The sequence below is a fragment of the Scyliorhinus canicula genome, chromosome 16 (genome assembly GCF_902713615.1).
Source record: "Scyliorhinus canicula chromosome 16, sScyCan1.1, whole genome shotgun sequence".
NCBI classification, from domain to species: domain Eukaryota; kingdom Metazoa; phylum Chordata; class Chondrichthyes; order Carcharhiniformes; family Scyliorhinidae; genus Scyliorhinus; species Scyliorhinus canicula.
In genome coordinates this window covers 115,921,517-115,949,134 of record NC_052161.1, presented here as the reverse complement: position 1 = coordinate 115,949,134, position 27,618 = coordinate 115,921,517, and the positions used below count along the sequence as shown (strand labels likewise).

Genomic DNA, 27,618 nt, shown 5'->3' with positions numbered 1-27,618 from the left:
AACCTCGGGGTCTCTCTAGTGCGTCACTTTGACATGTTTCTTCCCATCTCTTTCGCAGACATTACAGAGCACAGTGCAGAGTGCAGAGAACGGGAAAGGATTTTTATTTCGAGGAAATACTGAGGATTCACCCCTGACTTGTCTTCCTGCCAAAATACGCGAAATTGTTACCAAAAACCTAACGCTGGAGGAGAAATTAGGTAGGGACAGAAGCTTGGAGGAGTTGATGGAGGAGTTTGAGTTCTTGGAGGGGTTGGTGGAGGAGTTTGACTTGCTCACCGGGAATGGGTTCCGGTATTTGCAGGTGGGGGATTTTGCCCGGAAGCAGGTACCGTCCTTTCCTCACCTGCTGCCCCAGAGGCTGCAGGAAAAGGTGGTGTCAAGAACAGGGGTAGGGGAGGGTAATGTGTCAAAAATTTACAAGGAGCTGATGGATTGGGAGGGGGCCCCAATAGGGGTAGTGAAGCGTAAGTGGGAGGAAGATTTGGGTAGGGAGTTGGAGGCTGGGCTGTAGGAGGAGGCTCTGAGGAGAGTTAATGAATCCTCGTCATGCGCTAGGCTTAGCCTTATTCAGTTTAAGGTGGTCCACAGGGCATCCATGACGATGGCCAGGATGAGCAGGGTTTTTGAAGGGGTGGAGGATAGGTGTAGACAGTGCGCGGGTGGGCCTGTGAATCATGTCCATATGTTTTGGGCCTGTCCAAAGCTTGGGGGATTCTGGCAGGGGATTGCCGACATTATATCAGAGGTCCTGAAGGTGAAGGTAGTCCCCAGTCCAGAAATGGCAATCTTTGGAGTGTCAGAAGACCCGGAATACCAGGGTGTGGGAGAGGACGATGTTTTGGCCTTTGCCTCCCTGGTAGTCTGGAGACGGATATTGTCAGAATAGAGGGACTCGGGGGGGGGGGGGGGGGGGGTAGAGTAGAGTAGGAGGGAAAATATGGCGGGTAGTACCGGTGGGAGGGGAGCGGGCTTGTGCAATATGTTACGATGGAAGTATTGAAAGTACGTGGATGTTTGCACATTTTTGCCTTTTTTGCTTCCTTTCTGATGGTGTCTGTAACTGTTTATAAAGCCAAAAACTACCTCAATAAAATTGTTTATTAAAAAAAAAAGAATAGAGGGACTCGGTGGGGGCGGGGGTAGTCGAAACCGGGGGTGTAGGTGAGTGACCTGGCAGAGTTTCTCAGGCTGGAAAAGATAAAGTTTGCCTTGAGAACTGGTCCTTACCCTGCTGAATACACAGCAACTGGAGGAGTGATCCTTACCCTGCTGAATACACAGCAACTCAGGGACTGGGCCTTACCCTGCTGAATACACAGCAACTCAGGGACTGGGCCTTACCCTGCTGAATACACAGCAACTCAGGGACTGGGCCTTACCCTGCTGAATACACAGCAACTCAGGGACTGGGCCTTACCCTGCTGAATACACAGCAACTCAGGGACTGGGCCTTACCCTGCTGAATACACAGCAACTCAGGGACTGGGCCTTACCCTGCTGAATACACAGCAACTCAGGGACTGGGCCTTACCCTGCTGAATACACAGTAACTGGAGGAGTGATCCTTACCCTGCTGAATACAAAGCAACTCAGGGACTGGGCCTTACCCTGCTGAATACACAGTAACTGGAGGGCCGATCCTTACCTGCTGAATACACAGCAACTCCGTGAGTGGGTGCAGCATGATGGCACAGTGGATAGCGCTGTTGCCTCACAGCTCCAGCATCCGGGGTTCAATTCCGGCATTGGGTCACTGTCTGTGTGGAGTTTGCACTTTCCGTCTCTGCGTGGGTTTCCTCCGGGTGCTGCGGTTTCCTCCCACAGTCCAAAGGTGAGCAGGTTAGGTGGATTGTCCATGCTAAATTGCCCCTTGGGCCCAAAAGGTTAGGTTGGGTTACGGGGATAGGGTGGAGGCATGGGCTTAAGTAGGGTGCTGTTTACAAGGATCAGTGCAGACTCAGTGGGCCGAATGGCCTCCTTTTGCACTGTAACTTCTATGAGTGATCCTTACCCTGCTAAATGCACAGCAACTCAGTGTGTGATCCTTACCCTGCTGAATATACAGTAACTCCGGGAGTGATCCTTGCCCCACTGAATGCACAGTAACAGGAGGGGTGATCCGTGCACTGCTGACTAAACAATAACATTATATGTTATATAGGGAGTGAGCCTTATTCCACTATTAACAATAACTCTGTACAGTAGCGTGGTGAGTTATCCTTAACCACAGTTACACATTGGATAACCAATCTGTGTTCAACATCCCCAGGAATCGTTCGAAGTAGCCAGTTGACGTTTAGCAGGATTTGATGTTTTCTTGGTTCCCTGTGCTGTAGCATCGCCGCTGGAGATGACGTCTGTGCTGCCTCTTCAAGAGGAGAATCGTATCTTGCAGCAGGAGTTATCCCGTGTTGAGGATCTCCTGGCTCAGAGCCGAGCAGAGCGAGATGAGCTGGCAATTAAATACAACGCCATCAGCGAGCGGGTGAGTGAACCAAAAGCACCTGTGGGTTGACGCAGCCTGAAAGAAACAACTTTGTACCGGAGGCGAGTTAGGCAGTGTGATTTCAAAATATTCAGCGCAAAGAATACCAAGCCTCTGACCTGCTGTAGTCAAGGCATTTATCTGACTGGTTCATGGTAGCACTAAGCAACGGGCTCATGCTGTCTTTTAGTTGGTGGTGGATCACCTTCTAGTGTAATCCATGTGGGGAAGGAATCCATAGTGCTCTTTGGTATGGGAGTTCCATGATTTTGACCCAGCGGCAGTGTGATTATGTGTCTAAGATCAGTGTGAGACCTGGAGGGGGATCAGGAGATGGTGCCATCCTTGCCCTTCACGGTGGTGAAGGGCATGCATTTGTAAGGTGCTGCCAAAGAAGCCTTGGAAAGTTGCTGCATCGTGTCCCGGGGATGGTATACACTGTCAGATGTGGCTCAGTGTGTTTCCCTCTCGCCTCTAAGTCAGAAGAACACGGTTCACACCCCACTTCAGGATATTTAGAATGACATCTTGGTGCAATACCGAGGGCGTGCTGAACTGTTGGAGGTGCTGTCCTTTGGCAGCTATTTTAGACCGAGGTCATGTCTGCTCAAGGGGGTGGACGTGAAAACCCTATGGCACAATTTCAAAGAAGAGCGAGGGACCTTATTCCCCAGTGCTCTGGCCAATATTTATCGCTCGACCAAACAAAACGAGCCATTATCTGGTCAGCATCACATTGCTGTTTGTGGGAGCTTGCTGTGCACAAATTGGCTGCCGGGCTTGTTATAATGTATTACAACAAGTGGTTACATTTCCAAAAGTGCTTCATTGGCTGTAAACTAAAGCGCTTTCGGACATCATGAGCTCCAGAAAGGTGCTGAATAATTGAATTTTTCTCCCCTCCAAATATGATAACCAAACTCGAGAAATGTATTTCTGACCCTTCAGCCTGATTTTCGTTCTGCTGACTCGAGGGCTCATTGTAGAAAGTAACTGGTTGTGCTCCCACTGGTGTGGCTGCCCCATGACTTGGCACAGACACCTTGTTTGGGATTGACGGGTGTGTTTATGCGGCTGCCACGGATTCATCTCCTGTGAGGAATGTGCTTGGGTTTCACAGCCTTGGCGAGTGGAGGCAGTGGCTCAGCAGCAGTCAACCTGCCCGGGCTTGCCTTTCCTTTTGAGTAACTCATTGGCATGTCTAAACACGCCGTAGATTAGACCCGAGAGTCAGCATTGCTGATTATTACCAATTTAAAGCCACACACTCACATTCCAAGCTGCTGCCGTGCGTTAAAGGCCTGACTGCTTATAAACTTTAGGTTTCACTTTCGGGTTTCCCATTGAGCTCAGTTGGCCGCTGCATTAAACAGCGGGGTGTTGAGCCGTACATATTCAGAGAGTCCCGGCTGATGCGGTGGAATTTAAGACTTCTCACAAACCTCTGGATCACAAGATTGTTGCCGACATAGTCAGAGAGCCCAAGCCATAAAATATTTCCCGAAAACCTGAGGTGTTTCCTTGATTTTGTTTTTTAAATTTAGACAACCCAATTCATTATTTCCAATTCAGGGGCAATTTAGCGTGGCTAATCCACCTAACCTGCACATCTTTGGGTTGTGGGGGCGAAACCCACGCAAACACGGGGAGAATCAGCAAACTCCACACGGACAGTGGCCCAGAGCCGCGATCGAACCTGGGACGTCGGCGCTGTGAGGCGAACTGCAGCGCCACCGTGCTGGCCAAGTGGTTCTGATTTGAGCAAGCATGCATTTGTTCTTAAATACTTTAGCACAAAGTTAGACTTTATGTCCGTTTAAAAAAACCATGGAACCATAGAATCCCTACAGTGCAGAAGGAGGCCATTTGGCCCATTGAGTGTGCACCAACCCTCTGGAAGAGCTCCCTCCCTGGGCCCACTCCCCTGCCTTATCCCTGTAGCCCCACTACCCAACCTAACCAGCACATCCCTGGACACCGAGGGGCGATTCATCTCGGCCAATTCACCTAACCTGCACATCTTTGGACTGTGGGAGGAAACTGGAGCACCCGGAGGAAACCCACGCGGACACGGGGAGAATGGGCAAACTCCACACAGACATTCACCCAAACCCGGAATTGAATCCGCGTCCTTGGCGCGAGAGGCAGCAGTGCTAACCACTGTGCCACTTTGCCGCCTCGTTTAATCTGAGGCTGAACCACAGCAATTTTCAGCATAGAAGACCATTCAGCCCATCATATCTGTGATAAAATGCTTCACTGGAGCCATGCTTAATCCTGCTGCCTTACTCTCGCCCCTCAGCCCTGTATTTTTTTTAAATTTAGAGTACCCAATTAATTTTTTCCAATTAAGGGGTAATATAGCATGGCCAATCCACCTACTCTGCACATCTTTGTGTTGTGGGGTGAAACCCACGCAAACACAGGGAGAATGTGCAAATTCGACACGGACAGTGACCCAAAGCCGGGATCGAACCTGGGACCTGGCGCCGTGGGGGTGCAGTGCTAACCACTAGGCCACCGTGCTGCCCTCTCAGCCCTGTATTAACCTCTGTTTCAAATATATATCCAGTTTTCCCTTAAAAAATGCAATCTGCCTCAGCAAAAACATACCATGCTCCAATGAGCCTCTGCATGTGGATTGATTAGGGAGAAGGGGAAATCAGCCCAGCTCCTGCACCTGCTAACTATCTCAGAACTTTAGCTAGGAAGTACCTCCACGGGGGCATCGAGTGAGACCAGGATTGGGGCTTCACCGTAAGGAATGTTTTGGTCTAACATCCCATCCACTGTTACAGTCAGTGCACACACACAAGGAGAATAGCACTTGGCATGGAGGGAGGAAGACCTCCTTGTGGGCCAGCTCCTGGGCCTATCCAAGCTGGCCATTAATAGGCCCAGGCAGCGGGTGGTTGAAGGGGTCGCCTGATCCGCCAGTCTGCCTCTCTTCCGCAGCTATATTTGATGCCAGGTGTAGCTGGAAAGGGAGCACGCGGTGTCTGGCGGCACCATCGAGGCTTTCCATATCCTCTGCGCACCACCGGGAGTGGGGGTGTATTATCGACCTCTTTAATCGCATTCTATTTTGATGTTTTAAGTTTCCTTGGAGATTTTGTTTCCTTTGATGCAGTATCCCTTTGAGGAACTGCATTTTATATTTATTCCACAGCTTCTTGATTTTGTTTATTTGGTTCATGCAAAGAAGCACCTGGAGAAGGGCCAGTGGGTTGGGTACCAGAGGGTGGCTGGTGCCTGTGAAGCTGACGATTTTCACTTTCAGCAGTGGAGGGAAGAAACTTGGACCGTGCAAAAAAAAACAAAGACCCTGAAAAGATGCAGAAATCAACCAAAACATTTCTAAGTGTCATTTCGGCTGGGTTTGGCGGGTTTTCCCTGGCAGCTTTTTTGGGTGAGATCTACACCAGTGTTCACCCACACTTCAGACATTTTTTTGGGGGCCTTGGGAAGTTTCTCTCCGGGAGCCCACACTTAGAAACTTTTCATCACTGGGGAGCTTAACCCGACAGCTAGACTGGCTCCTCGGAGATCGGGCCGCTACTTTGAAGGGGTGCCCCAATCTCTAAGTGAGCTACCCCCACTCATGGGAAATGTCACACCCATACACATGGGCATTCCCCCCCCACCCCCCAAGTGAGGCACACCGCCATGGGGTTGCTGAGGCCCTCCCCCTTTTAAAACATCTCAACGACCCCTTTAATGGGTATGGCTCACCCCCCCCCCCCCCCTCAGGCTCTGACCCTTGGCAGCGCCACCATGACCCCATGGAATGCCCCTGCCAGCCTGGAAGTGCCAAGGATGGCAGTGCCAAGGTCCAGGGGAGTGTCAGGGTGCCACCCTGCTCTGTGTCTGACCGCCCAAGGGTCTCCAATGGCCTGGAAGCCCCCCCCCCCCCCCCCCCCCCCCCCCAGGTGCTGTTATGTATTAAATGTGTCCTGGTGCGGCCTCCCAAGCAAGGCCCTTGGGTCCCGGGTGGCGGGAGAATCCGGTGAATGCATTAGGCTCATTTAAATATGCTGATCCGGATCTCGCCCAGTGAGAGCGCGATCCAGATCACGACGTCTCACGAGACATTTCGAGCTGCGCGCAACAATGACATTAACCCGCTCCCCACAATAGAGTTTGAGTTCAGTGTGCTTCGAGGGGGAGATAAAGCAAGTTGTATTTTACTGATGGAAACTGGGCGCAGAGTCATTGCAGCATAGGAGACCGTTCAGCCCATCAAATCCAGGCTGGCTCTCCACAGAGCAATCTAGGACTATGGGGGTTGCCCCACTCACTCCCCACAGCTCTGTACATTTGTTTCCCTCATTTGAAGAAAATATTTGATTGTTTCTTTGTCTCTGCTTGATCCAGCCTGGGAGACACTGAGTTTCAGGATATTAATTCCCTCTAATCCCTTCCCTCGGGGCTGGCAGAAAGCTGCAAGCCCTTTGCTTTATCCCGGCTTTGTTGGTATTTCCCAGCAATCAGTTGACTTCCTTCCAGTTCCTACAGCAGCCGCGCAAGCGTGCCTCCCCCCACCCCCAACCACCACCCCAGACTATTCACATTGACGAGAACAACACAATTCTTAGCTTAGTTGCCATGGCGGCAGCCACTCGGGGAGGCCACTGACGTTCCAGTGAATGGCGGAGTCTTATTGCTATGGAAATTTCTAGAAGACAGCAATATTGAAAGAGCGGACCATCTGGGCCTGCAGAGACGGGAGGGGAATGAGTTGACAAAAATAACTATGAATCTATCCACGCCTCCTCCTCCCCCCCCACACATCCCCCAGCACAGTCTGCGGGAACCCATGGTTTTGTTGTTTCTGTGGCATTTGGCAAAGTCAGATCTTGAATTTCTAACAGATTGCAGCATATGTTAACAGTTTAACCGTAACGTGTCTGGGCCAATTTAGCGTGGCCAATTCACCTACCCTGCACATCTTTTTGTGTTGTGAGGCTGAGGCCCACGCAGACACGGGGAGAATGTGCAAACTCCACACGGTCACTGACCCGGAGCTGGGATCGAATCCGGGTCTTTGGTGGCGTGAAGCAGCAGTGTTAACCACTGCGCCACCGTGCTGCCCCAGTAACTAGATTTATTTACATATATACAAGTTACAATTTATTCTTTCTTTTAAATTAAAAAAAATTTTTTTTTTTAAAATTTAGTGTACCCAATTCTCATTTTTCCAATTAAGGGCCAATTTACCGTGGCCAATTCACCTACCCTGTACATCTTTGGGTTGTGGGGGTGAGACCCACGCAGACACGGGGAGAATGTGCAAACACCACACGGACAGTGACCTGGGGTCGGGATCGAACCCGGGCCCTCATCGCCAGTTAGATGTTATTCTTGCACCTCACTCCCAGTGTAGACCCTACTAGGAGGACAGACCTGACTGCAGCCTGCTTTTATCCTCTAGTCTGACGAGCCCCAGGTGGTGTATCTCCGCCTCTTACATGGGGAGCTCCTATTCAACTTTGAGGGACGTGGCACGGATTTCCCTGATGCCTGGATATTAAGCCACTGCACTGCCTGTGCAACCAAACTCCAGTGCCTTGAAGAGGAAGATTAACAGGAGAGACCTAAAGGGAGTAAGGACAAGAAAATGAGAGAATCGAGTGGCAACGAGAACAAATAAGTATTAATATTGTCCCCTTTGCAGTGGCTCATCGAGTTTTACCCAGTGAGTAACTTGAACCAAATGGACCAGGAAGGTCTCAGGTTTGGCCCTTGTGTGGACAGCACGGTGGCGCAGTGGTTAGCGTTGCTGCCTCATGGCGACGAGGTCCCAAGTTCCATCCCAGTTCTGGGTCACTGTCCGTGTGGAGTTTGGGCACTCCCCTGTGTTTGCGTGGGTTTCGCCCCCACAGCCCAAAAATGTACAGGGTAGGTGGATTGGCCATGCTAAACTGCCCCTTAATTGGAAAAAATGAATTGGGTACTCTAAATTTATTTTTAAAAAGGTTTGGCCCTTGTGGGTATTTGCTCAGAGGCTATTAATCTGCTGACATCGGTGTTGGCTGTCAACCTCGGTGTGTTGGGGCAGGGGTTTCGTCGGCCCGCAGAACGTCAGTGGGCCTTCGGCTGGCCTGCCACATCGCCTGTGGCGGTCCCCGGCACGGCAGGACCGGAAAATCCTGGCCTGGCTGAGGGACGGGAAAATTGGCAAGGTATTTAGTCCGCATTGTGATTCCGTAATCCCCACCGCCGCCGTGGGAATCAGTGTGTGGGACCTGGAGTAGGCTCCACTGTGATGTGTTACTGGCCTCCAGCCTAGGGTATCCACATAGGGGCAACTCCATGTTGGACTGTGACTTCTCTGTGCCACGGAAACGAACCATCTCTCGGGTTCCAGGATCATTTGCAAAGCTGGAAGGGGGGGATCCTTCAAGGGATTGGAGCCAGACTGGGAGACAGGTGCTGAGGAAAATAACATTGTTTTAATTTCTCCTGCTAGAGTTTGTTCACGGCTGCCATCTGTGAATCCTTACATAAGCCCCTCCACAGTGATATCTTTCAAGGCTTCCTCTGCTAATGAATGAAACCTGAACAGTGCCAAGCAGCTCCCTGAGTCTAGCTCCCAAGCTCCCAAGCCAGACAAACGGCAGGAAACACCCCCATTTTCCCTCACTGGCGTGTCATTTGTCCAAGGTCATTCGCATATGGGCGGGCACATTTTATGCCACCTGACTCTCCTTTCAGAAACAGTAAGCGGAATCAGGTGGACCTACACATGTTTCCAGCCTTGGCTGTTACACAACTGCTGAAAAATGACAGGGGTGGGTGGGCGAAAGTCATGCAGTGATTAGCACTGCTGCCTCGTGAGGCCGAGGGCCCTGGTTCGATCCCAGCCCCGGGTCACTGTCCATTGGAGTTTGCACATTCTCCCCGTGTCTGTGTGGGTCTCACACCCACAGGGTAGATGAATTGGCCATATCTTTTTATGAAAACAATAAAAAAATATATACAAGGCCAAATGGTACAAACACTAATTTTGTGTTGGAGAAGCAGGGTACCCTCCCCTCAGTACCAATGTACGGGGAGGAGGGGTGTGTGGATACTCTGATTATTAAAACAGTTCATAACACATATGTACAAAAAAAAACAAATGGGACAAGCACTAAACTTTGCCCTGGAGAGACCCCATACCCTCGCCTCTGTACCAACAGAAGGGAAAGGAAGGGGGGTGGTGGGGAGAGAGGGGAAAGGAGGGTGGGCGGGGAGGGCGGGAGTCGGAGTGTTGGGGGGGAGGGGGGGGCAATAGGGCACTGCCTGAACTATCGACAGAGACAGAAAAACAAAAGAACCTTTGATTATGATGTGCCAGATTCCGGGAGTCCTCCAGATGGGTGACACAGTGTCAGGCACAAGTGAGCCCCGCGACAGAGCGCCTCACGCTAAATTGCCCCTTAATACTCTAGATTCATTTCAAAAAAAGAAAAATGGCACCTTTCTGGAGAACCGAAGAATGGTCACTTGGGTTTTATTTATTCTTTCAGGGAATGTGGGCATAGCTGGAAACTGGCACGGCCAACATTAATTGCACACCCCTAATTGCCTTTGGGAGCAGTTACGAGTCAACCACATTGTTATGGAGTCCAGAGTCTTATGTGGGCCAGACGGGGTAAGGTGGCAGATTTTCTTCCCTCATGGACATGAGTGAACCAGATAGCTTTTTTACAACAATTGATGATAGTTATAAGGTCACTATTACTGAGACTACTTTTCATTTCCAGTTTTAGTAACAGAATTTAAATTCTATACCCTGCCATGGTGGGATTTGAACCCACATCTCCAGAGCATTAGTCTGGGCCTCTGCATTATTAGTCCGGCGACATTACCACTGCGCCACTTTGTCCCCCAACATGGTGTCTGGAGAACCTTAAACACCACAGAAAACAATACCTGCAGCAGGGGGAAAGGAAGAATGTTTGTCATTGAAGACTTTAACATTTTTCCAGTGGTGTGTTAGTGCTGTCTCGCTCAGTAACTGAGTTGGACAAGGACTGGGCCGAGTACCGTCGGAGTAGTCTCGAGCTTGGTGAGGTAGCAGCTGGAAGGTTAAATTTGTCAGCTTGTTTACAATTAGAGCTCTGAGAGCAACACCAAGGGACTGCCTGCCTAAGCAGTTACCATAGAGACAAGAGAGCTACGCTGCAGCTTTGTAAGTATGTCTGAATCCCCCTCACTCGCCCAGGAGCAGCCTGAACCCCCGACACCATCTGAATGTCTGTGCACCCTCGGCCTGCATGTGAAGGTGCAGAGGCAGTGGCCTAGTGGTATTGTCACTGTACTAGTAATCCAGAGACCCAGGGCAATGCTCTGGGGACCCGGGTTCGAATCCCATCATGGCAGCTGGTGAAATTTGAATTCAATGGGGAGAAAACAAATCTGTAATTAATAATGATCATGAAACCATTGTTGTAAAAAAAACATCCAGTTCACTAATGTCCTTTAGGGAGTAAAATGTGGCATCCTTACTGGGTCTGGCCTACGTGTAACTCCAAACCTACAGCAATGTGGTTCACGCGTGGATGCCCCCAGGGAGGGGCAATAAATTCTGGTGCTAATGAATATTTCTTTTAAAAGAAGAGGGTTATGCAGGCAAGGAGGTGGGTCTGAAATGGAGAATTTGGTGCTGGGCGTTGCTACGGAAACCGAGTTTACTGGATTACATCCCATGTCAGCATGAGTCTGGCAGTGATTAAAGGGTCGGCCTGTGATTGGCGGTGTATCAGTGTAAAGAGAGAGTCCTCGAGTAATGTGGCCCCAACCACCACACAACAATCTAGCCCGACACCTAACAATGGAACTTGATTTGCAGAGCTTTATTCTAAAGTGACCCATCAATCCCGTCCGAAACTGTGTTGACAATCGGTTTAATTTTAAAATATCTGTTTGTCCTTTAGTATTAATTTCCAGTTACCCTTCCTTCCATAGCCTTGCTTGCAGTGTCTTTTTCTTGTGCATTGTCTCTGATCTCCATGTGGCTCCCAATTATTTGGCCCTATCTGACTGTTACCCCTGTGCTTTACTGTGAAGTTTCCTGGCAAACGGACTATTACCTGGGCCATTCCCAGACCTCGGATTGATATGCTGGCTAAGGGGTGGCAAGGTTACGAAGCTCAGTGCGGTGTTTGTTAGTCCTGAGACTTGGGGAGGGGGGTTACAATTCCAGTGGCTCAGTTGGTTAAAGCGTTGGCTCTTGTAATGTGATGTGGAACCATACAAACCAGAACAGGGTAGGCAGTGATGTGGGTATTATCACTGGACTAGTAATCCAGAGACCCTGGATAATGCTCTGGGTTCGAATCCCACCATGGCAGATGGTGAAATTTGAATCCAATAAAGTCTGGAATTAAAAGCCTGATGATGACTGTGATTGTCGATCGTCGTAAAAACCCATTTGATTCACTAATGCCCTTTAGGGAAGGAAATCTGCCATCCTTACCCGGTCTGGCCTACATGTGACTCCAGATCCATAGCAATGTGGTTGACTCTTAAATGCCCTTCGAAATGGCTTAGCAAGCCACTCCATTCAAAGGCAATTAGGGACGGGCATTGAATACGGACCCAGCCAGCAATGCCCATATCCCATGAAGGAATTTTTAAAAATCCCTATAATTAAATAGTGGCTTAACATCTGCCCTTCTGGGTTAGGAAGACGAGCAATCTGCCTAGGTAACCAATCCTCTTTCTGGTTCCTTAACCCTTGTCAGAACGTTCATGTGGGAACTTTGGTTGAGTACAGGTTGAAACCTGACTGTGTTGCTGGTTGAGAAACCGACTGAATTATGTTCACATGGTGGAGTGAATCTTACTCCCCTTTTAAACATAATTCATTCAGGGGATATGGATGTCGCTGGCTAGGCCAGCATTTATTGCCCATCCCTAATTGCCCTTAAACTGAATGCTTGCTAGGCCATTTCGAGGGGCAATTAAGAGTCAACCACATTGCTGTAGATCTGGAGTCACATGTAGGACAGACCAGGTAAGGATGGCAGATTTCCTTCCCCGAAGAACATTAGTGAAGCTGTGGTTGGGAAGGGGGCAGGCAGTTACTTTAGCTTAGAGTCATTAAAGAGCTTGAAAATGCATGTTCGATGATTGTACTCTTGTCGAGGTACATGTGAGGTGTCAGTACTTTGCTGTTTTCATTGTTTCTGTCACAGCCCTGGAGAAGCCTTTGCGCTTGAAGAGCAAAGAGGCACAATGGCCCCGAATGTGGGTACCTCTCCTGTGCCTTTAGATGTTAAAAGTTAGATAATTGATGTTGCAACAACGGAGGGTTTGACAGGGGCTAGGAGAGATGGCGAACAGGTCAAGCAAAGGATTTAAATTCATAGAATCTCTACAGTGCAGAAGGAGGCCATCAAGTCTGCACCAACCCTCCGAAAGAGTGGGGCAGTACGGTAGCACCGTTGTTAGCACAGTTGCTTCACAGCTCCAGGCTCCCAGGTTCGATTCCCGGCTTGGGTCACTGTCTGTGCGGAGTCTGCACATTCTCCCCGTGTCTGCGTGGGTTTTCTCCGGGTGCTCCAGTTTCCTCCCACAGTTCAAAGATGTGCAGGTCAGGTGGATTAGCCATGATAAATTGCCCTTCGTGTCCAAATAAAAGGTTGGGTGGGGTTACTGTGTTACGCGGTTACGGGGATAGGGTGGAGGCATAGGCTGATGTGGGGTGCTCTTTTCAAGGGCTGGTGCAGACTCGATTGGCCGAATGGCCTCCTTCTGCACTGTGAGTTCTATGACTCGATCAGCTCAGCCACCTCCAACCCCTCATGACCGACATACAGAACCGGACAACACAGGACAAGTGGCTGGAACATCGGGCCTCGTAGACAGGATGAGATGTGCTCCATCGAACCTAATTTGCCCAGCCTCCAGATCGAGATTCCCAAAATATGGCACCCAGTTCTCAAACTCCGCTCTGAATTTCCACTGCCTCACCTCGAGGACTGGGCTGAACTGCACTCCTCTCCTGTTTCCCCTCTCTTTCTCTCCCGACTCCTTTAGGATGAACAGCAGGCCGTGTAGCAGGAACTTAACTGAGCGGAGGTGGGCTCCCACCTGGGACAGTGCTCTCTCCATTGCACGAACCTCCTCGTGCTTCATCTTCATGGCCTCCACAAAGCATCCCTCGATTCGTAAAATTGGGCCCCAACAACCTCAGAGCTCAGATCTCTGGCCAAAACAGCTTCTTTGTAGGCAGCCATCATCCGTCGGTGCACGCCACACTGCCTGGCCGGCCGGGAACGTGCTCAAAAGCAACTGCGCCACTTAAGGCAGGGCCCCAACCCAGCTCCTTCCAACCACCAGGAGCAAGCAAGGATTTAAACATTCCACCTCGGCTCTATCACGCAGAGACACCAACCAACAGTTCAACAGACATAATATAAACTCTAAACCAAGAGAAGACAAAAAAGAAATGTGCACAAGGATGAAAAGACGGATTAAAAGATGAGCAGAACTGAAGCCCGCGGAAACGCAGCCGCTCCTGCCCTCACATCCTCACTGTTGGACTTAGAGGGCGGGATTCTCCCATTCGGCGGAAGAGTGAACGTGCCGCTGGGAGTACCAATTCTGGTCCTGCAGGGGGCCAGCACGGCACTGGAGCGGTTCACGGCTCTCCAGGCTCCCATCCCGGCGCGACCTGTGCGCCGCGCCAACCCGCGCATGCGACGTGGCCTCCCTCAATGTGCTGGGCCCGACGCAACATGGGAGTTCAGGGGCGTAAGAAAATAGGCCCGGGGAGCGAGAGGCCAGCCTACCGATCGCGGGCCAGGCCCCATCGGAGGCACCCCTCGGGGTCGTAGCCCCCCCCGACTCTGCGTGCAGAGTTCCCGCCGGCTGCGACCAGGTGTGGATGGCGTCGGCGGGACTCTGCCTTTTTAGAACGGCCGCTCGGCCCGTCCAGCCCAGAGAATTGCGTGCCGGCATCGGGGCGGCATGGCACGGTTGCGGGGATTCTCCGGCCCGGCGCGGGACTGGGAGAATCCCGCCCAGACTTTTTAGTACAATATACTTTGCAGTTTGGACTGCCAGAAATATCTTCAGCAACTATCCCTGATGGTGCAGTATAATTCCAACTTGGAAGCGTGTGAACATCAGGCAGAGATCGGCTTCTTTCCCCTTGAATTTAAGCTTAAAGCGAAACTCTAAGAGGACGGAGCCTGCTTTTGAATATCAGATATTCCAAAATCCTGTTTTACCAAATACTCCTCCCTCAAGGACCCTAGCATGAGTCCTTGGAGGGGGGGGGGATTATCTCAACCTTCATAATAAGGCATATTTCACCAGCAGGGAGAGTTCCTGAGTGTGGCGACCCCATAGTTTGTGCAATGTTTGACCTGCAAGGGGGCTTCACCGGGAATCATCTGCAGAATTCAGCCGGATACTCCCACCCCCCGGGATTGGCGGACCGGAGAATCCCGGCACATGCATTAGCTGTGGATGCTTTCACCAACATCAAGCAAACACTAGCAGTAATACTGTTATAGATGCTTTGTTTTCATAGTCGTAGACACTATACTGACACTAATGAGTCTATAGTAGACACAATATTTCACCAGATGACCTTATGACCTTCCAGTTCCCTGAATGGAGTTCTTGTTTTAGAATTTTCGAATGTTGAAGCCGCATACAGTTTATTTGGTCCATTAATTCAACACCAATGTTTTTCTCTCAGGGGCAACCGGTGGCGCAGTGGGTTAGCCCTGCTGCCTCACGGCGCCGAGGTCCCAGGTTCGATCCCGGCTCTGGGTCACTGTCTGTGTGGAGTTTGCACATTTTCCCTGTGTTTGCGTGGGTTTCACCCCCACAACCCAAAGATGTGCAGGGTAGGTGGATTAGCCACGCTAAATTGCCCCTTAATTGGAAAAATATTAATTGGATACACTAAATTTATAAAAAAGAAAATCAGTGTTTTTCTCTGTATTAAGCACCGTCTCACCCCGGTCTCCTGGTCGCTCACCTCTATTTATTTTTCTTCAAGTTGTTTTCTAATCCCTTTAAAGGGATTTACGGACTCTTGTTTCAAACACCAGCAGGGCAGGGAATTCCAGATTCTAATCATCTTTGCCAAGAATTTTTCAGTTGTTGCTCTCTTATTCTCTTTTCTGATTGTCTTGAGTTTGTGCCTCTGATTAGGGCCGCATGTAGTTTGGTGGTTTATGGCCCTAGGGACCGTTTTGTGCAGAATTAGCTGATCTCCAGCATGGGCAGCAGCGGGGGCGGACGTCGGGTGGAAAGTGGGCATTAGGCGAGGATCAGGATTGGGTTTATCCGTTTTGTCCCACACATGAGCAGCAAGCCAGCATTTGCTGTCCAGACCCAGGCAGGAAGATCTGGTGACTTAGGCAAGGCAGCAGAGGGCAGGTGGGACCTGTGGCACCGTACCTCGTCCCAGAGTCACCACCTTGCAGAGGATGCTTTAATACTCGACCAACGGGACATAACGGACCAGTAAGCAATCTTGTTGAACCAGATCTGTCTGTAAGTAGAAAATGGAACAGTCCGATGTGTACATGTTCCAGCCTTGACTGATGGCTCCAGCCTGCTCTCTTCTCTCTCCCTCCACAGCTGGAGCAGGCCCTGAAGCTAGAAACAGGGGAGAGAGAGCGCGAAAGTCTGGAAAACAAGAGCCTGGCGCAGCAGAACATCGAGCTACGCCGGCGACTGGAGGAGGAACAGGCGTCCTATAAACGTAAGCTTCAGGCTTACCAGGAGGGCCAGCAGCGACAGGCCCAACTGGTTCAGAAGCTTCAGTCTAAGGTAAAGAGATACAGCTGTCAGGGTGTGTCTATAAGCTTGACTTGTCTGTCTCAACCCTTCTTTCAAGCATGGAGAGCTTCCTGTGATTTCCAATTGATGCTAACCGCATTTGATCACATAGTAATCAGGGATCAATTGAAGGGTGTGTACGAAAGGGGGGTAATTTTGACTGAAATTTGTAACGGCAGGTATTTGAACACTTTTCTCAGTCAGTGACCTATTACTCTAATTCAGCTAGCATTGCTACTTTCACAGGAAAACATTTTCAAGCCAGGAAAAGCAAATTTAAGATGGATATCGAGAGGTTACTGACACAAAGAATGGTATATTGGGAGTGACTGTACAGCCTTTTGAGATAGATGGGTGTAGGTTTGCCAAATGACCTTCTTCAACCAGGTCTATTTTGTCCTTGTGAGTTTCTGCTCATGAAAGGGAAGGGTGGTGGTGCTGCTGTGCATTGTGGGTTGGCAGTGTGCATTATGGGATTGAGTTGGTGCATTAAGGAGTGGTACCTGTGCATTGTGGGACTGACTGTGCTGCTTCAAACGGCAGGTGCTTCAGTACAAGAAGAAATGTGGCGAGGCGGAGCAGCAACTGATTGAAAAGGCCACAGAGCTGGAACAGCACCGACTCTCTGTAAGTGCATGCTGGAAAGGTTGCTCCAATGAATTAAATCACCTTTAAATGTTTCCCCCCACCCCCTAAAATACTATGCAAAGTACCCAAGACATTGTGTGTTATTACAATGCTGCTGTCTTACCATAGAATGAGCCTGTTAAATAGAGATGGGTGGTTACCATGGTGATGGGACCTATCTGAGTTAATCCATTGTACGGAAGTTTTTTCCTGAGCCTGGTCTGCCATAATTCAATATAGAAGCACATTGTCATTGGCCAAAATTTTAAACTGCGTAAAATTGCATGGATGGGATTCTCTCCAGGGTCCCACCTACTTGAACCCAAACATAATTTCATGGTAGGACAGACAGGGCCTCAGACAGGAAGCCCACCCGTGCCCCGATAGAGTCCAGTAGCCATTTAATGGCCACTTAAAGGTCTCTTCAGATTTGGGAAACCCTCCCCTCAGGGACCTGGGAGCAGATAGAATAGAATAGAACAGTACAGCACAGAACAGGCCCTTCGGCCCTCGATGTTGTGCCGAGCAATGATCACCCTACTCAAACCCACACATTCGCCCTATACCCGTAACCCAACAACCCCCCCCCCCCCCAACAACCTTACTTTTTTAGGACACTACGGGCAATTTAGCATGGCCAATCCACCTAACCCGCACATCTTTGGAATGTGGGAGGAAACCGGAGCACCCGGAGGAAACCCACGCACACACGGGGAGGACGTGCAGACTCCACACAGACCGTGACCCAGCCGGGAATCGAACCTGGGACCCTGGAGCTGTGAAGCATTTATGCTAACCACTATGCTACCGTGCTGCCCAGATGTCGACTGCTTGCCATCCTGAGAATTCAGGCCATTGTTTTCAATCAATGTATCATTGCTACTTCATTAACATGAAAACTTTTTAGATATAGATCAAACATTGAACTTTTTTATCCAAAAATGTATATGTAAAAGTATTTGTAAAAGTACATTTTAAGAGTCCTAAGTATACACAGCATGGTACAGGTCCTTTTGGGTAAATACATCATGTGGCACTCCAGGGTTCCAATGCACTGTATTTGTAATAACCACAAGAGACCCACAGGGACGAACCAATTGATCTCCCCATGGGGCTTGTGGAATATGAGCTCCCCCGCTGAGGGGCAGAGGCCTAACAGCGGGGCTCGTTAAAACAGACCGATAAAAGTCAGCCTGGATGGGAACCAGCATCTTCGGCTGGGACTGGATGTACTGTCCACCGCGTTGCGGCCTTGCATTCATTTACTTAACAAACCATTGATTTTAGTTCCTTCTCCGGACCCCTGTGATCAGAATAGTATTGCACTAAAATTATTCTGATAAATGAGTTCAAGGGGTTTTACACTGGTTCCAGACCCTCTGTGTGTATGATGGAGGGCCCTAAACTGAACCTTTGCAACAGCTGTCCTGCGTTTCTGTGCATTGTTCAGCACGTAACCCTGGACCTTGGAATATGCCTGTCGACAAGACTTGGTCCTTGAAGTTGCATTGGGTGGAGCAAAGGAGCTTCTTCCGCCGACTTGACGGTCCTCCAGCAGGAGTTGATGTTTATCCCGGTGTGCATACTTGGGAATAGTCATTAGTTGATGTTTATGGAAATAGTCATTAGTTGATGTTTATGGGAATAGTCATTGATGTTTAGTTGATGTTTATGGGAATAGTCATTGATGTTTAGTTGATGTTTATGGGAATAGTCATTAGTTGATGTTTATCCCGGTGTGCATACTTGGGAATTGTCATTAAAGGCCAGGGTGCAGGATTACAGAGCTGCTCGAGATGAACCTCGACAAGCGACACTTCATTGCTGCACGCAAACACCCATTCCAGAAGGAGACGGGGTGACAGTTTCTTCCCTAACTACCCTGAGGACAGCGGGCAATGGCACTGATTTTAAATTGTCAAAAAGTGCCTTTAATTGTTAAAAAATAAATAAGCATTCTGGTGTTTTATTTTCCTTTTCTAAAATATAACAAACGAGCCTGACACCCCAGGGATGCAATAATCTCACTACAGTGAAGGTTCACATTTTTTTTTTTTTAATGGGATTAGATTCTAGGATCTGACTCCATCACAGATATCCAAAGGAATGTGAGGATTACTAACGTCTGCAGCACTTCTTTACCTGGTTCCCCCAGATACCTCACACCTGACTCCCAATTTCCAACTGGGGTCTAGATCAGACTGTGAGGGGATGAATTGCCTTGCTTGAAAAGTAGCAAGTGTATTCATGGATTTTTTTCCCTGCTGGACATTCCTGCTGCTATCCAAAGCGCAGAAACACAGAGGAAATCCCCCTGAGCGCATTCCCCGTACGATGACATGACATAAAGCGCAGCCCATATCCCACGTCTCTGTGCGCTTGGTTTTAATTAAAGTCTGCGGTACTCTCCTCACAGAGCCAGTTGGACCTCACAGAGTCACGACTGCGGCAGTCTGAAGAGGAACAGAGCAATGAACTGGAAAACACCCTAATCCGTCTGGAGGAAGAACAGCAAAGGCAAGTGGGTGGACAACATTAATATGACCCAGGGGATTTTGAAGTGGGGTTTCCCACATGTAGCAAAATGCTAAACCTATTACCTGGAAATCTATTTAGGATTTTTCTATGCAGGTCTGTCAGAAGAAACTCCGCACAACCCTCGACTAATGTGGGGGGGGGGGGGGGGGGGGGGGGGGGGGGGGGGAATTACTGCCCCTGCAATGAAAAAAACATTGAACCATATACTCAACCATCACCTCTTTCCAGAACTGACCCCAGGTCCTGCCTAAACCAGGAGTTTCAAATTTTGTGTGTGTGTTGATCCACACCAGGTTCCTTTATAATTATCCCAATCTCATGGACTTGTGGAAATATTCCCACCACCTCAGGAAAGCCCTGTAAATATTCCTACAATCTCAGGGAAGCCCTGTAAATATACGCGGTGATGTAGTAATATTGCCGCTGGACTATTGGATTGGATTGGATTTGTTTATTGTCACGTGTACTGAGGTACAGTGAAAAGTATTTTTCTGCAAGCAGCTCAACAGATCATTCAGTACATGGAAGAAAAGGGAATTAAACAAAATTCAAGAAAATACATGAGAATACATAATAGGGCAACACAAGATATACAATGTAACTACACAAGCATTGACACCGGTTGAAGCATACAGAGTGTAGTGTTAATGAGGTCAGTCAATAAGAGGGTCATTTAGGAGTCTGGTGACAGTGGGATCTGGGGACCTGGGTTCCGATCCCACCACAGCAGGTGTAAACTTTGTATTGGGCGCAATCCAACCAAATTGCAACAAAATCCCATGACGAGTGAGTGGTGGACAATTAAATAACTCATTGGAGGAGGAGGCTCCACAAATATCCCCATCCTCAATGATGGAAGAGCCCAGCACATCTGCGCAAAAGACAAGGCTGAAACATTCGCAACAATCTTTAGCCAGAAGTGCCGAGTAGATGATCCACCTCGGTCTCCTTCGGAGGTCCCCAGCATCACAGATGTCAGTCTTCAGACAATTTAACTCAATGCGCGTGAGAAACGGCTGAAGGCACTGGATACTGGAAAGGCTATCAGTCTGCTCTCCATCATCAGCAAAGTGATGGAAGGAGTCCTCAACAGTGCGATCAAGCAGCACTCAGCAATAATCTGCTCACGGATGCTCAGTGTGGGCTCTGCCAGTGTCACTCAGCTCCTGACCTCATTACAGCCTTGGTTCAAACATGGACAAAAGAGCTGAATGCCAGAGGTGAGGTGAGAGTGACTGCCCTTGATATCAAGGTAACATTTGACCGAGTATGGCATCAAGGAGCCCTATCAAAACTGGAGTCAATGGGAATTGGGGGTGGGGGGGAGACGCTCCGCTAGTTGGAATCATACCAGGCTCAAAGGAAGATGGTTGTGGTGGCTGGAGATCAGTCATCTCATCTCCAGGATATCACTGCAGGAGTTCCTCAGGGTAGTGTCCTAGGCCCAACCACCTTCAACTTCTCCATCAATGACCTCCCTTCCATCATAAGGTCAGAAGTGAGGATGTTCGTAAATGAGTGCACAATGTTCAGCACCATTCGCGACTCCTCAGGTGATGAAGCAGTCCATGTCCCAATGCAGCAAGACCTGGACAATATCAGGCTTGGGCTGACAAGTGGCAAGTAACATTTACACCACAGAAGTGCGAGGCAATGACCATCTCCTACAAGCGAGGATCTAACCATTGCCCCTTACATTCAATGGCATTACCATCACTGAATACCCCACAATCAACATCTTGGGGATTACCATTGATCATAAAACTGAACTGGACTAGCCACATTAATACTGTGGCTACAAGGGCAGGTCAAAGGCTAGGAATCCTGTGGCAGGTAACTCACCTCCTGACCCCCCAAAGCCTGTCCACCATCTACAAGGCACAAGTCAGGAGTGTAATGGAATACTCTCCACTTGACTGGATGAGTGCAGCTCAACAACACTCAAGAAGCTCAACACCATCCAGGACAAAGCAGCCGGCTTGATTGTTACCCCTTCCACACATTCAATCCATCCACCACTGATGAACAGTGGCAGCCAGATGCACTGCAGAAACTCACCAAGGTTCCTTAGGCAGCACCTTCCAAACCCACAACCACTACCATCTCGACAGACAAGAGCAGCAGATATCTGGGAACTCCATCACCTGGGGTTCACCTCCAAGTCACTCGCCACCCTGACTTGGAAATGTATCCCACGGGGCTGTTTAGCACAGAGCTAAATCGCTGGCTTTGAAAGCAGACCAAGCAGGCCAGCAGCACGGTTCGATTCCCGTAACAGCTTTCCCGAACAGGCGCCGGAATGTGGTGACTAGGGGCTTTTCACAGTAACTTCATTTGAAACCTACTCGTGACAATAAGCGATTTTCATTTCATTCATTTCCTTCACTGTCGCTGGGTCAAGAACCTGGAACTCCACTGCAGTCTCACGGTGCCGGGGTCCCAGGTTCGATCCCGGCTCTGGGTCACTGTCCGTGTGGAGTTTGCACATTCTCCCCATGGCTGCGTGGGTTTCTCCCCCACAACCCAAAGATGTGCAGGGTAGGTGGATTGAACACGCTAAATTGCCCCCTAATTGGAAAAAATGAATTGGGTACTCTAAATTTATATTTTTAAAATGTTCCTGGAACTCCCTCCCTAACAGCACTGTGGTGTACCTACACCACGAGACTGCAGCGGTTCAAGAAGGCGGCTCAGCACCTTCTGAAGGGCAACTAGAGATGGGCAATAAATGCTGACTGAGACAGCGATGCCCACATCCCATCAATGAATAAAGAAAAAATAATATTCTCATAATCCCAGGGAAGCCCTGTAGATATATTCCCAGAATCCCAGGGAAGCCCTGTAGATATATTCCCACAATCTCAGGAATGCTCTGTAAATATTCCTACAATCCCAGGGGCCCTCGTAATACCTGTGGAGTGATGATACTTCACCTGAAATGAAAAACGAAAATGCTGGAAATACTCAGCAGGTCGGACAGCATCTGTGAAGCGAGAAACAAGAGTTAACGTTTCAGGTCGATGACCTTCCGTCAAGTTTTTCCGAACACTTGCGGAAATTATGTTTAGTATTTTTGCAGCACTGAGTGGGCAGGTTTAGTTTGATGTATCTGTGCTCTGGTTTCAGAAGTGCCAGCCTGGCCCAAGTGAACTCCATGCTCCGGGAACAGCTGGACCAGGCAAACTCAGCTAACCTTGCCCTGAGTGAGGACATTCGCAAACTGACAGCCGACTGGACTAAGGCACGGGAGGAACTCGAGCAGAAGGAGCTGGAATGGAGACAGGAAGAAGAGGTACACTGAGTTACAGTGCAATGACTCCCAAGCATTTATAATATTTGAGTACGACAGTCAGACCCGGCTGCTGCTGATCTTGTCCGGGCACTGCAAGGCCTTCAAAATATCACATAAATAACAGGGGAAGTGGGTTACAGAGGAAGCATATGGGAAACAGTGAGATATAGAGGAGACCAGAAGGCACATATATAAGGCAGACCTAATGTGGAACAATGAATATCTATATATATTTTTTTTCCAATTACGGCAATTTTAGTGTGGCCAATCCACCTACCCTACACATCTTTGGGTTGTTGGGGTGAGACGCACGCAGACACAGGGAGAATGTGCAAACTCCACTCCAGTTAGGCGGGGCCATGTTAGACTCTGATACAGCCCTCAGTGTAACTCTCTCTGATACAGCCCTCAGTGTAACTCTCTCTGATACAGCCCTCAGTGTAACTCTCTCTGATACAGCCCTCAGTGTAACTCTCTCTGATACAGCCCACAGTGTAACTCTCTCTGATACAGCCCTCAGTGTAACTCTCTCTGTTACAGCCCTCAGTGTAACTCTCTCTGATACAGCCCTCAGTGTAACTCTCTCTCTGATACAGCCCTCAGTGTAACTCTCTCTGATACAGCCCTCAGTGTAACTCTCTCTGATACAGCCCTCAGTGTAACTCTCTCTGATACAGCCCTCAGTGTAACTCTCTCTGATACAGCCCTCAGTGTAACTCTCTCTGATACAGCCCTCAGTGTAACACTCTCTATTACAGCCCCCAGTGTAACTCTCTCTGATACAGCCCTCAGTGTAACTCTCTCTGATACAGACCTCAGTGTGACTCTCTCTGATACAGCCCTCAGTGTAACTCTCTCTGATACAGCCCTCAGTGTAACTCTCTCTATTACAGCCCTCAGTTTAACTCTCTCTGATACAGCCCCCAGTGTAACTCTCTCTGATACAGCCCTCAGTGTAACTCTCTCTGATACAGCCCTCAGTGTAACTCTCTGATACAGCCCTCAGTGTAACTGTCTGATACAGCCCTCAGTGTGACTCTCTCTGATACAGCCCTCAGTGTAACTCTCTCTGATACAGCCCCCAGTGTAACTCTCTCTGATACAGCCCACAGTGTAACTCTCTCTGATACAGCCCCCAGTGTAACTCTCTCTGATACAGCCCACAGTGTAACTCTCTCTGATACAGCCCTCAGTGTAACACTCTCTGATACAGCCCTCAGTGTAACTCTCTCTGATACAGCCCTCAGTGTAACTCTCTCTGATACAGCCCTCAGTGTAACTCTCTCTGATACAGCCCTCAGTGTAACTCTCTGATACAGCCCTCAGTGTAACTCTCTCTATTACAGCCCTCAGTGTAACTCTCTCTATTACAGCCCTCAGTGCAACTCTCTCTGATACAGCCCTCAATGTAACTCTCTGATACAGCCCTCAGTGTAACTCTCTCTGATACAGCCCTCAGTGTAACTCTCTCTGATACAGCCCTCAGTGTAACTCTCTGATACAGCCCTCAGTTTAACACGCACAAATAAACTGTTAGTACTACCTCTGTAATATACCCTCCGGTCCTCACTGTAATATGAAATGCACCACACTCCTTCACGTAGCACTGTCTAATATACTCATTTTTCTCACTGTAAATCTGAACTGATTCTTTACTGCACTCTGGCAGGCAGTCAGGGGTGCTGTCTTTGCTCTGTGATGCCATTTCTGATCCGATCTGAAAAATCCCTTGCCATTATTTTGTAGAAGAACTGAGGAGTCAGCTATGGTGCCCCGGCCAACCTTTATCATAGAATCATAGAGTTTGTAGTGCAGAAGGAGGCCATTTGGCCCATCGAGTCTGCACTGGCTCCTGGAAAGAGCACCCCACGTAAGCCCACCACTCCACCCTATCCCCGTAAACTAGTATCCCTCCTAACCTAAGGGCAATTTAGCATGGCCAATCCGCCTAACCAGCACTTCTTTGGACTTTGGGAGGAGACCGGAGCACCCACGGAAACACACGCAGACACAGGGAGAACGTGCAGACTCGGCACAGGCAGTGACCCAAGCCAGGAATCGAACCTGGGACCCTGGAGCTGTGAAGCAACTGTGCTAACCACTGTGCTACTGTGTCGCTGCAATCAACATTATAAAAACATAATTTGGATCATTATCATATGTTTGTGGGATCTTTTGTGCTCAAATTAGCTGCCACATTTGCTTTGTTGCTTTCTGAAGTGTAATCACTGTTGTATGTAATTGATTGTAAAGCTCTGATATATCCCATTCCCATCATTGCACCCCCCAGTCCTCTCACTGTATCACTCTCTGATAACCCTTCCCCACCAACCTGAATTCCTTGTGGGCTTTAATGCCACTCGGGGATCCTGAGTCAGTGAATCAGTGCGTTAACCTTTCTGTGTCTTTGATTGTTTGTAGTCCTTTAACACATACTTCAGCAATGAACACAACCGCCTGCTGACTCTCTGGAGGCAGGTCGTGGGCTTCAGGCGTCACTTCTGCGAGATAAAATCGGCCAGTGAACGGTGAGACACAGCGGTGTAGCTTACACAGCGTTTGGTGATGAGGGGTCGGGTGGTGGGAGTTGCCGGAAGACTCTCCGGGTTTGGGTTTACTGACGTTTGGCCTTGTCCTGCGGAGCTCAGGATTTTATACTACTCATAACATCATCCCACTCCATCCTGTGTTGGAAGGGGCTACAATTGGCAGATCTAAAGGAGGGGGGGGGCGGGAAGTCAACTCGAGTTCATGCTCCCAATCACTGTCCACCAACTCTCTCAATAATCTGTGCGGTGTGATGTCCAAAACGGCCAGCTTTAACGGGATGCACCCACTTGGTCGAGTACTGAACCAACAGTGCGGGTGCTTGAGAGGTGATCTAAATGAAGTGTTTAAAATTGAATTTGATAGATTTTCATTGGGTAATTGCATGGGGTGTTGCAAAGCCATGTTGGCTAAATGGAGTTAAGATGCTGCAGAAGATTAAATATATTGGGAATAGTTATGTTAGCAGAGTCCAAACTCTATTCCAAAATTCAGCTGTCAGAATGTGCTGGTAAACCCCATGAGCTCATTGATTAAAGTTGGTTGTTGAAGCAGAGATCTTATTATATAGACACGTGAAGAAATGGGGATGAAACTATATGAGACAGAATTAGAACTATGTCTACTATCAATGCCAGCACAGGCAGGATGGGCCCAATGGCCTCCTTCTGAAGTATATCGTACAATGTTTCTGCCAAGGTTAACAGCTGAGGAATGGCCATTTGTGTGACACACCAATGAGCAGCTATTCCCTGTAGACTCTGGAGCCCAATGTCAATCAGAACAATCATGGGGAAGGAGAATTACCAAGACAGGCTCAAATGTTGGGCATCAGTTCATCCTTTCAACCTTGTTTAAGCTCAACTGAGGATCTGATCCTGCTGTAAATAACTGGGTGCGATTGAAATGTGTGTTGTTGTGGGGGGAGGGGGGGACATCACGGTGGCACAGTGGTTAGCACTGATGACTCACGGCACCAAGGACCCGGGTTTGATCCCAGCCCTGGGTCACTGTCCGTGTGGAGTTTGCACATTCTCCCCGTGTCTGCCTGGGTCTCACCCCCACGACCCAAAGATGTGCAGGGTAGGTGGATTGGCCATGTTAAATTGCCCCTTGATTGGAAAAGAAAAAGAAATGTGTGCTGGCGTATTGAGATTGAGCCTTTAATTTGGAAGCACTGGGGGGGGGGGGGGGGCAGGTTGGCCATGCTCTCGAAGGTAATAAATGTATTCCTGTGCCTGACCTGTGGGGTGGGGAGAGTGGCGGCTTGGGAGGGCTCTTTCGCCTGAGGTGAAACGGTCTGTGATCTTTCCAGGGATCTCTCCGAACTGAGGAATGACCTGGCGAAATCATCGCGCACGATTCACGCCTCGTGCCTGAACCTGAGCGGCCACCTGTGCCTGTCGGAGACCAGCTCAACTGTGGCGCTGGAGCGGCGGTCGAGCCAGCTGGCACAACTGGAGGAGCAGCTCCGGGACAAGGTGCGGGAGATGATCCAGCATCAAGCCAAGTACGACCGGGAAAAGGCCGAACAGAACGTCAGGTGTGTGCAGCACAATTGCCTCAAGAGTCAGTCACTTCGCCTCACAGGATATGGTAAAAACACTTAAATGCCAAGTCAGCTTGATGCTCCCCTGATTTCTCAATGGGTAGTTTTACCATAGAGTGTGGCTCTGAGTCATTCAGTGTTGCTGCCTGCTGCTTGGGTGCTATACAGTGACCCCTGCTGGCAAGTGTGTGGACAAGGATGTCGACTGAGGATGTAGCCATGATTCCTTCCATGGTTGAATAACTTGTTGATGCTGATCGGTGAACCTCTCCCAGGATGAACAGGCCTGATGGATGAGGTATTGGAGGTGCGTGATTTATCCCGTAAAGAAGCCTTCCATGAGAGGAGAGAGAGAAATAATTAAAAGGGCAATAGCTCCCAAACCTGGATATTGTCCAGGAGGGGTGGCCTTATAGTCAAATAAAGTATGGTCCAGGTTGGGGAGTTAACAATCTTTTAATAAATTCCTCCTATTGAGTCGACTGCACTGAGCAAGTACAGATTCCGAGATTCATTTGTTGTCCTACCACTTTAATTTTCAGGGTGCATTTACACAATTCATTGATTCGGACACCAATATTAAACCTGTGCGGTTGTTTGTCGAAGCTAAGGGTCTAACTTGACTTTGAAGCAAAATGAAGTGAAACTGTCCCCTTCAGGATGAGCCCTGACTATGTATACAGATTCACAATAGCTAGAGGCTGCAAAGCAAGTTTTGCCGGATGCTGCATTTTGTTCTACAAATGCAACCTTAAAAATGATTTTGATCCGTGCACTTGATGC

General features: G+C 49.1%; 1 protein-coding gene across 8 annotated transcripts in view; it reads left to right on the top strand.

Annotated features, from left to right (window-relative positions):
* LOC119950617 (rootletin-like) overlaps positions 1 to 27,618 on the top strand; it is a 136,616-nt gene that overhangs the window by 18,162 nt on the left and 90,836 nt on the right. For 5 of the 8 annotated variants that reach the window (XM_038773210.1, XM_038773209.1, XM_038773211.1 and 2 more), the window contains exons 2-9: positions 59 to 200; positions 2,340 to 2,488; positions 16,082 to 16,273; positions 16,826 to 16,909; positions 19,326 to 19,426; positions 22,574 to 22,739; positions 25,161 to 25,267; positions 26,602 to 26,829. In XM_038773210.1, the coding sequence (XP_038629138.1) occupies positions 2,354 to 2,488; positions 16,082 to 16,273; positions 16,826 to 16,909; positions 19,326 to 19,426; positions 22,574 to 22,739; positions 25,161 to 25,267; positions 26,602 to 26,829 (1,013 nt within the window). In that variant the 5' untranslated portion in view covers positions 59 to 200; positions 2,340 to 2,353. Of the gene's footprint in view, positions 1 to 58; positions 201 to 2,306; positions 2,489 to 16,081; positions 16,274 to 16,825; positions 16,910 to 19,325; positions 19,427 to 22,573; positions 22,740 to 25,160; positions 25,268 to 26,601; positions 26,830 to 27,618 lie in introns of all 8 variants that reach the window. The other 3 variants (XM_038773206.1, XM_038773207.1, XM_038773205.1) reach the window with 1 other exon arrangement.